At 44.1% G+C, this 17,746-nt stretch overlaps 1 protein-coding gene across 3 annotated transcripts in view; it reads right to left on the bottom strand.

Moving 5' to 3' along the window:
- LOC137320767 (solute carrier family 22 member 4-like) overlaps positions 1 to 17,746 on the bottom strand; it is a 141,419-nt gene that overhangs the window by 48,036 nt on the left and 75,637 nt on the right. For all 3 annotated transcript variants that reach the window (XR_010962645.1, XM_067982561.1, XM_067982560.1), the window contains exons 7-9: positions 11,615 to 11,829; positions 9,072 to 9,254; positions 425 to 560 (exon numbers count right to left, since the gene is read on the bottom strand). Coding sequence is in view for 2 of the 3 variants with exons in the window: in XM_067982561.1 (XP_067838662.1) it covers positions 425 to 560; positions 9,072 to 9,254; positions 11,615 to 11,829 (534 nt within the window). In the remaining variant the exon portion in view is untranslated. The remainder of the gene's footprint in view (positions 1 to 424; positions 561 to 9,071; positions 9,255 to 11,614; positions 11,830 to 17,746) is intronic.

Raw genomic sequence — 17,746 nt, 5'->3', positions numbered from 1 at the left:
CAGCAGTTATCACCCCCTGTTAAGCAATAACACCTGAGTTGCATTCCACATGAAGGCAAACAAATTGCCTTCTCACTCTCTACTTTCTACAGGAATGCGTCCAGGCCGTGCTGCATTTGTTGAATAGCCAGTGCACGTCCGTAGAGGGAAACCAACCAAATTATGTTCAATGAAATATTTTGTAACCTGGATTAATATCAATGGCATCAGTTAATCTCTAGTTACAAGTTAATGGCTATTCCCATTATTTTAAAAAATGTATTATTTTTTAAACAGTATTTCTATGTTGAATAAATGAAATAATCAGCTTGGATGTAGTAGTGTACACTGTGTTCAACTGTCCACTTATACTCGTGACTCATGTCTGTTATCCCAAAAGCTAGGTCACTTTAAAATATACACCTGTTCCTCACGAATGACTTACCATCTGACTGGCTTTACCTGCTGCACAGTTTCTGGAAGGGGTTGGTCACGTGTTTCAGGAAGGAGTAAACAGAAACTTCCAGCCAATAAAATTAAACTGCCCATTAGCATGAAAGGCAGCATCCTGTTATACGTCCCTAAAAGACAGAAGGAGACAGCTTTACAAATAACTGGAAACTTCAAAAAATGCGTTCTGAATCGCAATGTAGCAAATTAGATTTGAAACAGGGCTTAACATTAATTTTGTTCTTAGAGAAGAACGAGACATTCAGGCAAGGCCGCAACTTGCCTCAATTACACTAATGAGGTCATTTACCAACTTTGAGCGAGTGCTAAAGAGCCTTGCCTACTGGCACGGCATATTGGGAATTCGGGTGCATGCTGTGCCTGATTTTATGACCATGAAAGGCAACGAATCATGTGCAACAGACACCCAAATTTCTAATATATGCTTCTGGCAGGCAAGGCTGTAACTGCAGAAGAAGCCAACAGAACATTAAAACAAATTCTGAAGTTCATAGTGGAGCCCTGTAAACCTACACTGTTCACTGATCCTGCGGCAAAATTCCTTCCCCGCGCATCTGTGCTCACCTCCAAGCCTATATATCAATGATTTGGATGAGGGAACGAATGTAACATTTCCAAGTTTGCAGATGACACAAAGCTGGGGTGGAATGTGAGCTGTGAGGAGGATGCAAAGAGGCTCCAATGTGATTTAGACAAGTTGGGTGAGTGGGCAAGAACATGGCAGATGCAGTATAATGTGGATAAATGTGAGGTTATCCACTTTGGTTGTAAAAACAGAAAGACAGATTATTATCTGAATGGTGATAGATTGGGAAAAGGGGAGGTGCAACGAGAACTGGGTGTCCTTGTACACCAGTCGTTGAAAGCGAGCATTCAGGTGCAGCAAGCAGTTAGGAAGGCAAATGGTATGTTGGCCTTCATTGCAAGAGGATTTGAGTACAGGAGCAGAGATGTCTTAGTGCAGTTGTACAGGGCCTTGGTGAGACCACATCTGGAGTATTGTGTGCAGTTTTGGGCTTCTTATCTGAGGAAGGATGTCCTTGCCATGGAGGGAGTGCAACGAAGGTTTACCAGACTGATTCCTGGGATGGCAGGACTGACGTATGAGGAGAGATTGGGTCGACTAGGCCTGTATTCACTAGAGTTTAGAAGAATTAAAGGTGATCTCATCGAAACATATAAAATTCTAACAGGACTAAACAGACTAGATGCAAGTAGGATGTTCCCGATGGCTGGGGAGTCCAGAACCAGGGGTCACAGTCTCCGGATACGGGGTATGCCATTTAGAACCAAGATGAGGAGAAATTCCTTCTCTCGGAGGGTGGTGAACCTGTGGAATTCTCTACCACAGAAGGCAGTGGAGCCAAGTCATTAGATGTAGTCAAGAAGGAGATAGATATATTTCTTATATTTCTTAATGCTAAAGGGATCAAGGGATATGGGGAAAAAGCGAGAACAGGGTATTGAGTCAGACGATCAGCCATAATCATTTTGTATGGCGGAGCAGGCCCGAAGGGCCGAATGGCCTACTGTTGCTCCTTTTTTCTATGTTTCTATGATTGTTGATCTACACTCTTGTTATGCAATACTCTGTGCCGGAAGCAGAGTCTTGCAATTTTAGGGTTAAGGTACCTGCGTTTTATTTTTCAAGAGAGTTACCTTAGAAAAGTAACAACAGCTTCCACTTATATAGTTCCTTTAACATCGAAAATCGTCCCAAAGCACCTCGCAGAGGGCGCAATCAAAAAATGGATGTCCAGCCAAAGGAGATATTAGGAGGTGGAGCCAAAAGCTTGTACAAAGAGGTGGGTTTTAATGAAGATCTTAAAGGAGGAGAAAGATTTGGAAAGGTGGAGAGATTGTAAGGGAGGAAATTCCAATGTTTGGGGCTTAGGAGGCTGAAGGCACAGTTGTCAACGATGGGATGAAGTGCCCAAGAGACCTGAATCACAACAACGGAGATCGTGGGTTGGGGGTACTACACTGGCACAGGTCACAGATTTTAGGGAGGCATGAGGCAATAAAGAGATTTAAACTCAAGGATGAAAATTTTAAACTTAAGGCATCGGGGGAACAGGATCCAGTATAGGTCGGTGAGTACAAGGGTGATGGGCAAGCAAGACTTAGTGCAAGATAGGATACGGGCAGCAGAGTTTTGGATGAACTGAAGTTTATGGAGGGTGGAAGACAGGAGGCCGACCAGGAGAACATTAGAACAGTTGAGTTCGGAGGTGACAAAGGGATGGATAAGGGTTTCAGTGGCGGATGGGCTGAGGTAGGGGCGGAGGCAGGTGACACTACAGAGCTGGAAATGGACAACCTTTGTGATGGAGAGGACATGCGAGCAACTCCAGGTTGAATAGGTGCCAAGGTTCTGAATAATTAAAGAAAGTTCATGTTTTATTATGTCCTGGTGTTTTATACAAAAGAAAACTGGATACTTTCACATTCACAATTTCTCTGGAGGTTTTCATTCTCGATAATTTTCCATTAGTAGGCCAAGGATTACAAACAGCAAAACCCAGTCTATGCTTTATGTCTTGGACCTAGGAATCTTAGTAAACGCAACACTAACATGTCCGATCAGTGCAGAGCAGTAATCAACAAAGCTAATAAACTGTTGAACTACATATCCAAAACAATAGAATAAAAGTCAGAGGAAGCATGATCAAACCATATAGTGCTCTGGTCAGACTGCACCTCGAGTACTGCATCCAATTCCGGTCACCATGGCACCAGGGCAACATTAAAGCACTGGAAACAGTGCAGAGAAGAGCCATGAGGCTAATCCCTGGTGTTAAAGGTCGGAGTTATGAGGAAAGACTGGAGAAACTTAATCTTTTCAGCCTGGAAAAGAGGTGTCTTAGAAGTGATCTCATTGAGATTTATGAGATAATTAACCCTGTGAGTGGAAAGATAAATCCAGAATATTACTTTAAGTTAAATAGTGAGAGTTTAGACTAGTAAAAGGTTCAGACTAGTAAAAGGTAAATTTATGACTGATGTCAGGAAATTCTCCTTTATACAAAGTGTGATCAACACATAGAATAGACTTCCAGGAAGAGTAGTGGAGGTGAAAACCCTAGACTCTTAACAATTGAATGTTGAAATGGAGGGACTTTAGAATTTTTCTGGGTGGATGAACAAAGATGGGCTGAAAGGCCATCCTCTTCCACAATCTTGTGATTCCTGTCTCTATGCTTGAGACCATTCTGAACTCTCTTCTTAAACCTTTCCTTCCTCTTCACTTTTCTCCTATCTGAAAACCTTCCCATCTCTTTGAGCAGGCTTTCTGTCACCCCTCTTCCCACTCCTCATCTCCCGTGACTCTGCGGTACTCTCACATCTAACCCCTGCCCTCTCCTCACTTATTTCCTCCTTGAGATCCATGTCCTGCCCCCTTGATCCCAAATCAACTCTTGGCAAATCACCCACCTCCATCCCTACCTCTACCAATCTACTGCTGAATCTCTCATTCATGCATTTCATGTTCAGACTCATTACTGCAAACGTCTTCGAGCCTGCCTCCATCCTTCTCCCTCCACCTCATTCAAAACTCTGTTGCTCAATTCCTATGCCGCACCACAAGTTAAAAACAGTGGATGTCCAAAGGGACTGAGGGGTTCAGGTACATAGATCATTGAAGTGTCATGAACAGGTGCAGAAAATAATCAATAAGGCTAATGGAATGCTGGCCTTTATATCTAGAGGAGCGGGCAGAAGTTATACTGCAGCTATACAAAACCCTGGTTAGACCACACCTGGAGTACTGTGAGCAGTTCTGGGCACCGCACCTTTGGAAGGACATATTGGCCTTGGAGGGAGTGCAGCGTAGGTTTACTAGAATGATACCCGGACTTCAAAGGTTAAGTTACGAGGAGAGATTACACAAATTGGGGTTGTATTCTCTGGAGTTTAGAAGGTTAAGGGCTGATCTGATCGAAGTTTATAAGATATTAAGGGGAACAGATAGGGTGGATAGAGAGAAACTATTTCCGCTGGTTGGGGATTCTAGGAGTAGGGGGCACAGTCTAAAAATTAGAGCCAGACCTTTCAGGAGCGAGATTAGAAAACATTTCTACACACAAAGGGTGGTAGAAGTTTGGAACTCTCTTCTGCAAACGGCAATTGATACTAGCTCAATTGCTAAATTTAAATCTGAGATAGATAGCTTTTTGGCAACCAAAGGTATTAAGGGATATGGGCCAAAGGCAGGTATATGGAGTTAGATCACAGATCAGCCATGATCTTATCGAATGGCGGAGCAGGCACGAGGGGCTAAATGGCCTACTCCTGTTCCTATGTTCCATTTCCTGTTCACCTATCACCCCCATTCTCACTGATTTACATTCTACTGGTCCTCCGATACTTCAAAATTAAAATTCTGGTCCTTGTCTTTAAATCCCTCCATAGCCTCCCCGCCCCCCACCACTCCACCCAATCTCTGTAACCTTCTCCGGCTCTGCAACCCCTCCAAACTCTCCTTTGACTTTGTCCTGTTGTGCTTCCCCGCTCCTTTTGCACCAGTGGCGGGCATTGTCGAGGTCTCAATCTCTGGAATCTCCTCCCTCACCTCCTGCTCCACCTCCCTTACCTCCTTTAGATGAAGGAATAGAGAGTTGTATACGCAAGTTGGCTGATGACACTAAGTTAGGAGGCACAGTAAGTTGTTTAGATGGGAGCAGGAAGTTACAAATGGACATAGATAGACTAAGTGGGTGGGCAAAACTATGGCAGATGGATTTCAATGTGGGGAAATGGGAGGTCACCCACTTTGGATCTGAGAAAGACAAAATCAGAGTATTTTCTTAACAGTGAGAGATTGGGAGCTGTTAAGTATCAAAGGGATTTGGGTGTCCATGTACACAAATCACTAAAAGCCAGTGCACAGGTACAAAAAGTAATCAAAGAGGCTAATGGAATGTTGGCCTTTATCTCAAGGTGGGTGGAATACAAAAGTGAGGAAGTGATGTTTCAGTTGCACAGAGCCTTGGTCGGACCACATCTGGAGTTCTGCGTTCACTTTATAGAATCATAGAATCATAGAAGTTACAACATGGAAACAGGCCCTTCGGCCCAACATGTCCATGTCGCCCAGTTTATACCACTAAGCTAGTCCCAATTGCCTGCACTTGGCCCATATCCCTCGATACCCATCTTCCCCATGTAACTGTCCAAATGCTTTTTAAAAGACAAAATTGTACCCGCCTCTACTACTGCCTCTGGCAGCTCGTTCCAGACACTCACCACCCTTTGAGTGAAAAAATTGCCCCTCTGGATCCTTTTGTATCTCTCCCCTCTCACCTTAAATCTGTGCCCCCTCGTTATAGACTCCCCTACCTTTGGGAAAAGATTTTGACTATCGACCTTATCTATGCCCCTCATTATTTTATAGACTTCTATAAGATCACCCCTTAACCTCCTACTCTCCAGGGAATAAAGTCCCAGTCTGTCTAACCTCTCCCTGTAAGTCAAACCATCAAGTCCCGGTAGCATCCTAGTAAATCTTTTCTGCACTCTTTCTAGTTTAATAATATCCTTTCTATAATAGGGTGACCAGAACTGTACACAGTACTCCAAGTGTGGCCTCACCAATGCCCTGTACAACTTCAACAAGACATCCCAACTCCTGCATTCAATGTTCTGACCAATGAAACCAAGCATGCTGAATGCCTTCTTCACCACCCTATCCACCTGTGACTCCACTTTCAAGGAGCTATGAATCTGTACTCCTAGATCTCTTTGTTCTATAACTCTCCCCAACGCCCTACCATTAACGGAGTAGGTCCTGGCCCGATTCGATCTACCAAAATGCATCACCTCACATTTATCTAAATTAAACTCCATCTGCCATTCATCGGCCCACTGGCCCAATTTATCAAGATCCCGTTGCAATCCTAGATAACCTTCTTCACTGTCCACAATGCCACCAATCTTGGTGTCATCTGCAAACTTACTAACCATGCCTCCTAAATTCTCATCCAAATCATTAATATAAATAACAAATAACAGCGGACCCAGCACCGATCCCTGAGGCACACCGCTGGACACAGGCATCCAGTTTGAAAAACAACCCTCGACAACCACCCTCTGTCTTCTGTCGTCAAGCCAATTTTGTATCCAATTGGCTACCTCACCTTGGATCCCATGAGATTTAACCTTATGTAACAACCTACCATGCGGTACCTTGTCAAATGCTTTGCTGAAGTCCATGTAGACCACGTCTACTGCACAGCCCTCATCTATCTTCTTGGTTACCCCTTCAAAAAACTCAATCAAATTCGTGAGACATGATTTTCCTCTCACAAAACCATGCTGACTGTTCCTAATTAGTCCCTGCCTCTCCAAATGCCTGTAGATTCTGTCCCTCAGAATACCCTCTAACAACTTACCCACTACAGATGTCAGGCTCACTGGTCTGTAGTTCCCAGGCTTTTCCCTGCCGCCCTTCTTAAACAAAGGCACAACATTTGCTACCCTCCAATCTTCAGGCACCTCACCTGTAGCGGTGGATGATTCAAATATCTCTGCTAGGGGACCCGCAATTTCCTCCCTAACCTCCCATAACGTCCTGGGATACATTTCATCAGGTCCCGGAGATTTATCTACCTTGATGCGCGTTAAGACTTCCAGCACCTCCCTCTCTGTAATATGTACACTCCTCAAGACATCACTATTTATTTCCCCAAGTTCCCTAACATCCATGCCTTTCTCAACCGTAAATACCGATGTGAAATATTCATTCAGGATCTCACCCATCTCTTGTGGTTCCGCACATAGATGACCTTGTTGATCCTTAAGAGGCCCTACTCTCTCCCTAGTTACCCTTTTGCCCTTTATGTATTTGTAGAAGCTCTTTGGATTCACCTTTGCCTGATCTGCCAAAGCAATCTCATATCCCCTTTTTGCCCTCCTGATTTCTCTCTTAACTCTACTCCGGCAATCTCTATACTCTTCAAGGGATCCACTTGATCCCAGCTGCCTATGCATGTCATATGCCTCCTTCTTATTTTTGACTAGTGCCTCAATCTCCCGAGTCATCCAAGGTTCCCTACTTCTACCAGCCTTGCCCTTCACTTTATAAGGAATGTGCTAACCCTGAACCCTGGTTAACACACTTTTGAAAGCCTCCCACTTACCAGACGTCCCTTTGCCTGCCAACAGACTCTCCCAATCAACTTCTGAAAGTTCCTGTCTAATACCATCAAAATTGGCCTTTCCCCAATTTAGAATTTTAACTTTTGGGCCAGACCTATCCTTCTCCATAGCTATCTTAAAACTAATGGAATTATGATCACTGGTCCCAAAGTGATCCCTCACTAACACTTCTGTCACCTGCCCTTCCTTATTTCCCAAGAGGAGGTCAAGTTTTGAAGGGAGTAAAGCAGCTTCACCAGAAAGATACCATTTCTTATTTCTTAAGTTGCAACTTGTTGCTGTTTTATGAATACAAAATTTGAAGCAATCAAAAGCAAGAAATTTATTTTAATACAAATAGTGGGATGTGGAAGGGTGACACAGCAATGTGGCACAGCAAGTGTAACACAGGATATGTGACGAGGCAGATAAAACACATGCCAGGTTCAACATATTTTTATATATACATAAGTTCAGGCTAAATTATAGTGACCAAAGTAAACCAAAGGCCGCGAATTTCCTCGGAGCTGCACCTGCCTCATCACTGTAACTTCTGTCACACTCCCGGTGAAGTTATGGTGGTGGAGCGGGAGCAGTTCCAAGGAAATTCCTGGCCAAATACTGCAAATTCCATTATTAATATCTTCCTGATGAGCTAAAGTCATATCTAAAAGCTTTCATATCGTAGTATGTTACAGCAAAGGAGGAAGCCATTTGATCCATTGTGCCTGTGCCGGTTCCTTGAAAGACCTGTCCAATTAGTCCCACTCCCCTGCCCTTTCCCCATAGCCCTGTAAATTTTTTCCTTTCAAGTATTTATCCAATTCCCTTTTGAAAGTTATTATTGAAACTGTTTCCACCACTCATTCAGGCAGTACATTCCAGATCATTACAACTCTGCTCTTTTGCCAATCACCTTAAATCTGTGTCCTCTGGTTACTGACCCTTCTGCCACTGGAAACAGTTTCTTCTTATTTACTCTGTCAAATCAATTCATGATTTGAACACCTCTATCAAATCTCCCCTTAACGTCTCTGCTGTAAGGAGAACAACCCCAGCTTCACCAGTCTTTCCACATAACTGAAGTCCCTCATCCCAGGTACCATTCTAGTAAATCTCTTCTGCATCCTTTCTAAGGCTTTGACATCCTTCCTAAAATCTGGTATCCAGAATTAAACACAATACTCCAGCTGAGGCCTAACCAGTGATTTATAAAGGCTTAGCAGAACTTCCTTGCTTTTGTACTCTTGCCTCTATTAATAAAGCCCAGGATTCCATATGCTTTTTTTTTTAAACAGCCTTCTCAACTTGTCCTGCCACCTTCAAAGATTTGTGTACATACACCCCCAGGTCTCTCTGTTCCTGTGCCCCTTTTAAAATTATACCATTTAGTTTATTTTGCCTCTCCTCATTCTTCCTACCAAAATGTATCTCTCTGTGGAAGAATTAAAAAAAGTTAGATAAACTTTCAACTCCTCACTTACCAAGATAAACAAAATACGGGGAGATTATGCTGCCAATCCTGGATGCCATGGAACATACCCCAATCCCCATGTTCCTCACCACAGTCGGATACAGCTCAGCAGAGAAAATGTAGATAATCGCAAAGGTTATTGTAATACCTATTTTTCCAATCATCACCAACACTGTTGTCAGATTATGAAGAGCTGTGAAAACCAAATTAAGCAACACTTAATATGAACAGGAAGTTGATTCAAAATGGTACAAGTGCACCGACTTTCATATACCATTTTTTACATTTCCAAGAAGAATGTTTACCTGTGGCTTAATTCCACGATCCCAGACACCCAGCGGGGAGCCATGCTTGCAGGCGGCGCTTATTGGAGATAGGATTGCAATATGGTCGGCAATTTACCCCTTTAGTGTGTTACTACCAGTACAAGTGTGATGTAAGGTGCACTGCATTTGTACTGGGAAGCATAAATTGTGTCTCTTCCTCCTTTACCTATCCGCTGTATACATACACACAGTGCTGATTGCCATCTGCAACATGTGCGGGTGCCAGGGATGTGCAGAACCAAAGCTTTTCCTCTGTTTTGGCAGGCATGACAGAGTCAGATGTTAGACACTGAACACTAACTCGGGGTGGGAATTGAGTGGGCTGGAGGGTTAGGTGTGCGGCAAGCCTTCCCGACATTGGCAGCGTGAGGCCTAGACGATTTTAACTTCCTGGCCACATCTGCATGCCCCCAGTCAGTTCCCCCCGCCCCCCCACCCCAAAGTTCATCAGGAAGCTGCAGCTGTCCGGCGGGTGGGAGGAGCGCAATGTCGGAGACAGAAGAACACCACCGTGGACCGCAAGAACATCCCCGGCACTCAGGAAAATCGTGGGGAGGGGGTTTCCAGAGAGTCTCGTAATCGGTGGAGGGGGAGCCCGGAGCAGGGGAGGCCTAAACTTTCCTCGTGGGGCCTGGAGGAGCACCAAACGAAAGGAAACTAAACAAAAGTTTAAAAAAATTAACTCTTTGGACCTCTTCTAGCCTCGGCTCCCCTTCCCACAAGGTTGACATGGCAGGAAAACCACAATGGCTTCCCCACTCAGGCCCATGGTTAAAAGAGCAGGCCCAATGACATCATCAAAGCCCAATTTACATTATTAAAGAAGACTGCAGGTTTCCAGCAAGTGTCCTTACCACCTGCTTAGAAGAGTAGGTTAAAATTGAACACTGGGAAGAGAGTGAGATGTCGGTGGGTAAATCCCCTGACCGATTTTAACTACCCACCCGCCTGGTTTCCGCTGGGCGGTCAGGGTTAAAATTGCCCCTCAAGTATCTTATTTAATTAAAAAAATGTAAAGGTGTGGTCATTGCATCTGATGTTGGAGCAATTAGTAATTTCTGCCGCAGTCAAGAAGGCTGTATCCATCTTCAGGCTGACCCCAGGATTCCTGCAAACCCATTGATCCACAGGCAATCCCAGCAAAAACCCTAATGCCTGGTTTCTCCAGGTGGCCCTCTGTTTGGGGGCCCAATGACCGACGCTGAGGAAGCCGAGGTGGAAGGCGAGGAATGCTTACTCCTCTCACTGTAATACTTACGCTGAAACTGCACCTACTTCAGACCCAGGCCTAGTTATCAAAAGCAAAATACTGCGGATGCTGGAAATTTGAAATAAAAACAGAAAATGCTGGAGAAGCTCAGCAAGTCAGGCAGCATCTGCGGAGAAAGAAACAGAGTTAACAGAATTTTTAGAATGTCGAAATGTCTTCGACCTGAAACGTTAACTCTGTTTCTTTCTCCACAGATGCTGCCCGACTTGCTGAGCTTCTCCAGCATTTTCTGTTTATATTCCAGTTCCAATTATATCGGAATGGGGAACCCAGGAATTCCCAAGTCAACATTGTAGGGACAGGGACTTGGCATAATGGCCTCTTTAACAACGCACCTTATTTCATGTTTGCTGTGCCTGGGAACTGAGCATTGCCAGGAAAATCTCCTCTGTTATCTTGAGCCATAAAGGTAGGTGACTGATAAAGAAACCTTACACAGGTATAAGATGCTAAGTAGAGTAGAAAAGATAAATCTTGAGCACGACTTTTGAATCAATGTTATCTATGATTCTATAAGACGAGGGGGCATAAGTGTAAACTGGAAAAAGGCAAGTATGGAACTGATCTTCTAGCATAAATTAATCAATACCTGGGATGGCCTTTCAGGTAGGTTAAGCGGAGGTAAAAGCTCTGGAATCAATCAAGAGGCAATTAGATGCCATAATGGGGAACTATAGAAGGGTGAGTTACTTATTTTTGTGATGTTCGTGAACAAGCTTAACATAGACTGGAGACTGAACCTAGGAGTTTCCTGGCCAGATGGCTCAGTGTCACATTGAGTGGTGCAATTATTATCACACTATTAGGAGAGCTCCTATTTCTACTTTATTAAAAAAACAATTTTACTTGAAACAATTTTACTTAAGAAGCCAATCAAAATGTCACCGGTAAAAAGTGAAGGAAATAACCATTGGTATTTTAAAAATGTGAAATAGAAAAGTTTCCTAAAGCTCTTACCTGGAGGAATAAATTGAATGAAGAGCAGAACAGCACCACCAAGCAGCAACATGGAAGCAGTTGAAATTCGTCGAGGTGCATTGTGCATCATCCACCATGCAATTGTGTATGCTACAATTTCACTGATTGCAGAAATAAAGCAGTTGAGGTAAGGGTCTCCATGCATGTTGGGAGTGCCCAGGGTTAAAACAAAGTACCCGACGGATGTAATCATCCTACAGTAAAATAGAAAAGAAATACAAGCTTTTCAATGTTCTGTAAAAGATTGTCTACATACAGTCGGCAGGCCAGTCACAGAAGTTCTGATGACAACTCACACTTAATGCCTTTAATGTCGTGAAATGTCTCAAGGCACTTCACAGAGGGGACGATTGTACACTTGTGCAGGACTGGGAGAAGGTTAGAAGAGGTGATCAAAGGTACGGTCAAAGAGACTAATTTTCAGCGGCCTTTTGAAGATAGGGAGAGAGGTAGGAAGATGGAGAGGTTAGGAAGAGAATTTGAAAATGCAAGGCATGATGGTTGAAAGCTTTGCCACCAATGGTGATGGGGAAAAACACACAATGGGGGTCTTTTGACTTTGGGCAATAGTGTAAAATGGACGATATCGATTCAGCCACCCGTATATATCTCTCCCGATTTTCATTTCCACTGGAATTACCCACAATATGTCAGAATAAGAAGAATATAGGGCTGGAGAAGGTTGTAGAGGTAAGTTGAAGTGATGCCAGAGAAAGAAAGAAGTTGCATTTATGTAGTACCTTTCACAACCTCAGGACATCCCAAAGCACTTTATAGCCAATTAATCACTTTTGGAGTGTAGTCACTTGTTGTAATGTATGCAATGCAGCAGTCAATTTGTGCAGAGCAAGGTCCCACAAACAGCAATGAAATAAATGACCAGGTCATCTGTTTTAGGTATCTGCTGAGGGATAAATGTTGTCCATGAGGCATATGTAAAGATAGTGAGGATTTTGAATCACTGAGCTTGAGGAAGGGTACTCAGTGCAGGTCAGTGAGGACAGGCCAGCGAAGAAAATTGGAAAAGTTCAGCTTGACGATGACAGAGATGGATGTAGATTTCACCAGTGGCAGGGAGGAGGTAGAGACAGACACAGGTGTTGTTTGGAGATGGAAATGGGCAGTATAGTGATGGACTGAATGTGAGGTGAGACGCTCAGCCCGGAGACAAGCATAGTACTGAGACCGAGTACAGTCAAGTTCATTCTCAACAAGTATTCAAGCAACAGAGTGGAATTGGAGGACGAGGGTTACGGGGCTTGTGGTGGCAACCAAACAGGATGACTTCGGTCTTGCCAACTTTTAGCTAGAGGAAGTTCTGGCTATTCCATGACATGTTGGAAAGACTGACAGACAGCACAGCAATAGTGATATTGATGACAGAGCTAAACCTGGGTGTCATCAGTATTCATACTGATCCTATGCTTAAATATAATGTTGTCAAGAGGCAGTATGTACATGAGGAATTGGAAAGGTCCATGGATGGAATCTTAGGGAATGTTCGAAGTGACTGTTTAGACATGCAAGAAATAATTGGAAGAAATGTGTTGGCTGCATTTGGACAGGTAAGAATACAACCTTGAAAGGATGGTTTCAAACAATCTATCCAACTATATACATATTAGAATTTCCATGGAGTTTTCCTGACCTCCCACCATAACTTCAGTGAAGATCATCACTGCAGAAATGGCCTTTTACACCACTCTCTGGAATTTCTACCGATCTTCCAACGAAGTTACAGCAGGAAATTGGGAGCGGTACCGTGGAAATTCCAGGCATGAAAATTTTGCACAGGCCACACACTTTCTTTTCACAAAACCTTACTTCCCGTGTCATGATTTTACATTGTAAAATGCAATATGAACATTTCTAATGAGTATTCCAATGTTAAAACGTCAACAATTACCTCCATTGGCTGTCATACCAATAGGCTTTAATTGCCTTTTCAATATCTAATGACAAATGGTCTGGTAATAATAACCCGTCATGCCACTGTCTGGTACTGTGTTATATTTTTCCCACAGGTCATTCAAAATGCCTTCTGAAATAAAAATCTGCCTTTTTTTCTTAATAACTGAAATTTTTAATGTCCAAAAATGATTTCAAAGAAAAAAGATTCAAATAATAACCAAATTCCACAGTAACACGATAAAAAGTACCCATTGAAATGTCTTTTCAGTGTTTTAATGCCTTTATTAAGTTTTTACTTGAAGGCTTTGGTCTCTCCCAAAAGCCTAGACTTAGAATTGATATTTTTCCCAGAACTGTAACTCGTTACCTGAAATCAACTCATGCAGGATGGCTATGTACTCAATTTCTCAGGATGTAATTAGTCAGCCAAACTGCTAGAATATTTATCTTGAACTTCTAGCAGTTTCTGCTCAGATGTTCCTAAAATTATTTGAAGAAAAGCTAGAAGACAAATTTCAGATGCTTTATTCAGATAAAATGTGAATGAGTTTTGTTTTAAAGCAGAGAGGGCAGAGTTTCTGTGTGGGTTCTCCCAATCTCTGAATACAGCTTCAGCAGAAATCCCAGGAACAGCATAAAATATGTATTACACCATTTCTCTGGGGTTTCTGCTGAAGTTACAGCGGAAGATCCAATCCGGCCAATTACCGCCCCATCAGTCTACTCTCAATCATCAGCAAAGTGATGGAAGGTGCCGTCGACAGTGCTATCAAGCGGCACTTACTCACCAATAACCTGCTCAGTTTGGGTTCCGCCAGAACCACTCAGCTCCAGATCTCATTACAGCCTTGGTCCAAACATGGACAAAAGAGCTGAATTCCAGAGGTGAGGTGGGAGTGACTGCGCTTGACATCAAGGCAGCATTTGACCGAGTGTGGCAGCAAGGAGCACTAGTACAATTGAAGTCAGTGGGAATCAGGGGGAAAACTCTCCAGTGGCTGGCGTCATACCTAGCAAAAAGGAAGATGGTAGTGGTTGTTGGAGGCCAATCAGCTCATCTCCAGGACATCGCTGCAGGAGTTCCTCAGGGCAGTGTCCTAGGCCCAACCATCTTCAGCTGCTTCATCAATGACCTACCCGGACTTCAAGGGTTAAGTTACGATAAGGTCAGAAATGGGGATGTTCGCTGTTGATTGCACAGTGTTTAGTTCCATTCGCAAGCAGTCCGTGCCTGCATGCAGCAAGACCTGAACAACATCCAGGCTTGGGCTGATAAGTGGCAAGTAATATTCGTGCCATATAAGTGCCAGGCAATGACCATCTCCAACAAGAGAGAGTTTAACCACCTCCCCTTGACATTCAACGGCATTACCATTGCCGAATCCCCCACCATCAACAACCTGGTGGTCACCATTGACCAGAAACTTAACTGGACCAGCCACATAAATACTGTGGCAACAAGAGCAGGTCAGAGGCTGGATATTCTGCAGTGAGTGACTTGCCTCCTGACTCCCCAAAGCTTTTCCACCATCTACAAGGCACAAGTCAGGAGGGTGATGGAATACCCTCCACTTGCCTGGATGAATGCAGTTCCAACAACACTCAAGAAGCTCGACACTATCCAGGACAAAGCAGCCCGCTTGATTGGCACCCCATCCACCACCTTATACGTTCATTCCCTCCATCACCGGCGCACCATGGCTGCAGTGTGTACCATCTACAAGATGCACTGCAGCAACTTGCCAAGGCTTCTTCGACAGCACCTCCCAAACCCGCAACCTCCACCACCTAGATGGACAAGGGCAGCAGGCACATGGGAACATCACCACCTGCATGTTCCCGTCCAAGTCACACACCATCCCAACTAGGAAATATATCACCGTTCCTTCATCGTCGCTGGGTCAAAATCCTGGAACTCCCTACCTAACAGCACTGTGGAAGGACTCCTAATGTTTTACCATTGTTTAAAAAGGCAGAGAAGGATAGACCGAGTAATTGCAGGCCAGTCAGTCTAACCTCTGTGGTGGGCAAATTATTGGAATCAATTCTGAAGGACAGGATAAACTGTCACTTAGAAAGGCATAGAGTAATCAAAGATAGTCAGCATGGATTTGTTAAGGGAAGGTCATGTCTGACTAACTTGATTGAATTTTTTGAGGAGGTAACAAGGAGGGTCGATGAGGGTAGTGCATTTGATTCAGTCTACATGGACTTTAGTAAGGCTTTTGACAAGGTCCCACATGGCAGACTGGTCAAAAAGGTACAAGCCCATGGGATCCAAGGGAAAGTGGCAAATTGGATCCAAAATTGGCTCAGTGGTAGGAAGCAAAGGGTAATGGTCGACGGGTGTTTTTGTGACTGGGAGGCTGTTTCCAGTGGGGCTCCACAGGGCTCAGTACTAGGTCCCTTGCTTTTTGTGGTATATATTAATGATTTGGACTTAAATGTAGGGGGCATGATTAAGAAGCTTGCAGATGATACAAAAATTGGTTGTGTGGTTGATAGTGAGGAGGAAAGTTGTAGACTGCAGGAAGATATCAATGGACTGGTCAGGCGGGCAGAAAATTGGCAAATGGAATTCAATCCGGAGAAGTGTGAGGTAATGCATTTGGGGAGGGCAAACAAGGCAAGGGAATAGACAATAGATGGGAGGATATTGAGAGGTGTAGAGGAAGTGAGGGACCTTGGAATGCATGTCCACAGATCGCTGAAGGTAGCAGGACAGGTAGATAAGGTGGTTAAGAAGGCATACGCAATACTTTCCTTTATTAGCCAAGGCATAGAATATAAGAGCAGGGAGGTTATGCTGGAACTGTATAAAACACCGGTTAGGCCATAGCTTGAGTACTGCGTACAGTCCTGGTCAGGGATAGGACAGGGTACTTTCTAAATGGTAAAAAGTTAAAACCAGTGGATGTCCAAAGGGACTTAGGGGTTCAGGTACATAGATCATTGAAGTGTCATGAACAGGTGCAGAAAATAATCAATATGGCTAATGGAATGCTGACCTTTATATCTCGAGGACTGGAGTACAAGGGGGCAGAAGTTATGCTGCAGCTATACAAAACCCTGGTTAGACCGCACCTGGAGTACTGTGAGCAGTTCTGGGCACCGCACCTTCGGAAGGACATTTTGGCCTTGGAGGGAATGCAACGTAGGTTTACTAGAATGATACCCGGACTTCAAGGGTTAAGTTACGAGGAGAGATTACACAAATTGGGGTTGTATTCTCCAGAGTTTCGAAGGTTAAGGGGTGATCTGATCGAAGTTTAAAAGATATTAAGGGGAACAGATAGGGTGGATAGAGAGAAACTATTTCTGCTGGTTGGGGATTCTAGGAGTAGGGGGCACAGTCTAAAAATTAGAGCCAGACTTTTCTGGAGTGAGATTAGAAAACATTTCTACACACAAAGGGTGGTAGAAGTTTGGAACTCTCTTCCGCAAACGGCAATTGATACTAGCTCAATTGCTAAATTTAAATCTGAGATAGATAGCTTTTTGGCAACCAAAGGTATTAAGGGATATGGGCCAAAGGCAAGTATATGGAGCTAGATCACAGATCAGCCATGATCTTATCAAATGGCAGAGCAGGCACGAGGGGCTGAATGGCCTACTCTTGTTCGTATGTTCCTAAGAAGGATCCTGGGCCAGAAGGTAAGTTTTAAATTTATTTTTCAGATTTCCTTATGGGCCATGGTGTGCAGGAGTCCTCCGGGCCTCACAAAGAAGCCTTGGGCCTCCCTTGCATCAGGTTATCCACCTTATTGTGGCAAAACCACCCTCTCCCCCCAATCACAGCATGTCACCCCCTCTCCCCCCGCCCCCCCCCCCCCCCCCCGATCGCAGCCAGTGCTCCCATGAACTGCCCAGGACTGTCCACATGGGTTACCAGCTGCAGCTCCTGCCACTTGTCTGCACTCCCGCCCGGCGGCCAGACTGTCAATTTGGCCAGTTGCCGGGCGGGAGACTGCAGCATGTTATTTAAATGAGGTCCCACCATTAAGATTGGCAGGGCCTCCACATCCATGGCCTTGCCGGGTTTTCCCCGTGCTACTGCAGTCCCTCGCACCCTCCCCGCCTTCCCATTAATATCAGGGTCAAAGTCTTTAGTCATTATGTGTGTTGTTGACAGTTAGAAAATGTTAGCATTCTAATTACCAACAGTTGTCAGATATAGGAGCTGAATTTTAACTCGGGGCG

Source organism: Heptranchias perlo, chromosome 4 (genome assembly GCF_035084215.1).
Source record: "Heptranchias perlo isolate sHepPer1 chromosome 4, sHepPer1.hap1, whole genome shotgun sequence".
NCBI classification, from domain to species: domain Eukaryota; kingdom Metazoa; phylum Chordata; class Chondrichthyes; order Hexanchiformes; family Hexanchidae; genus Heptranchias; species Heptranchias perlo.
Note: the sequence above shows the minus strand (reverse complement) of the source record. Positions and strands in the feature narration are given on the sequence as shown.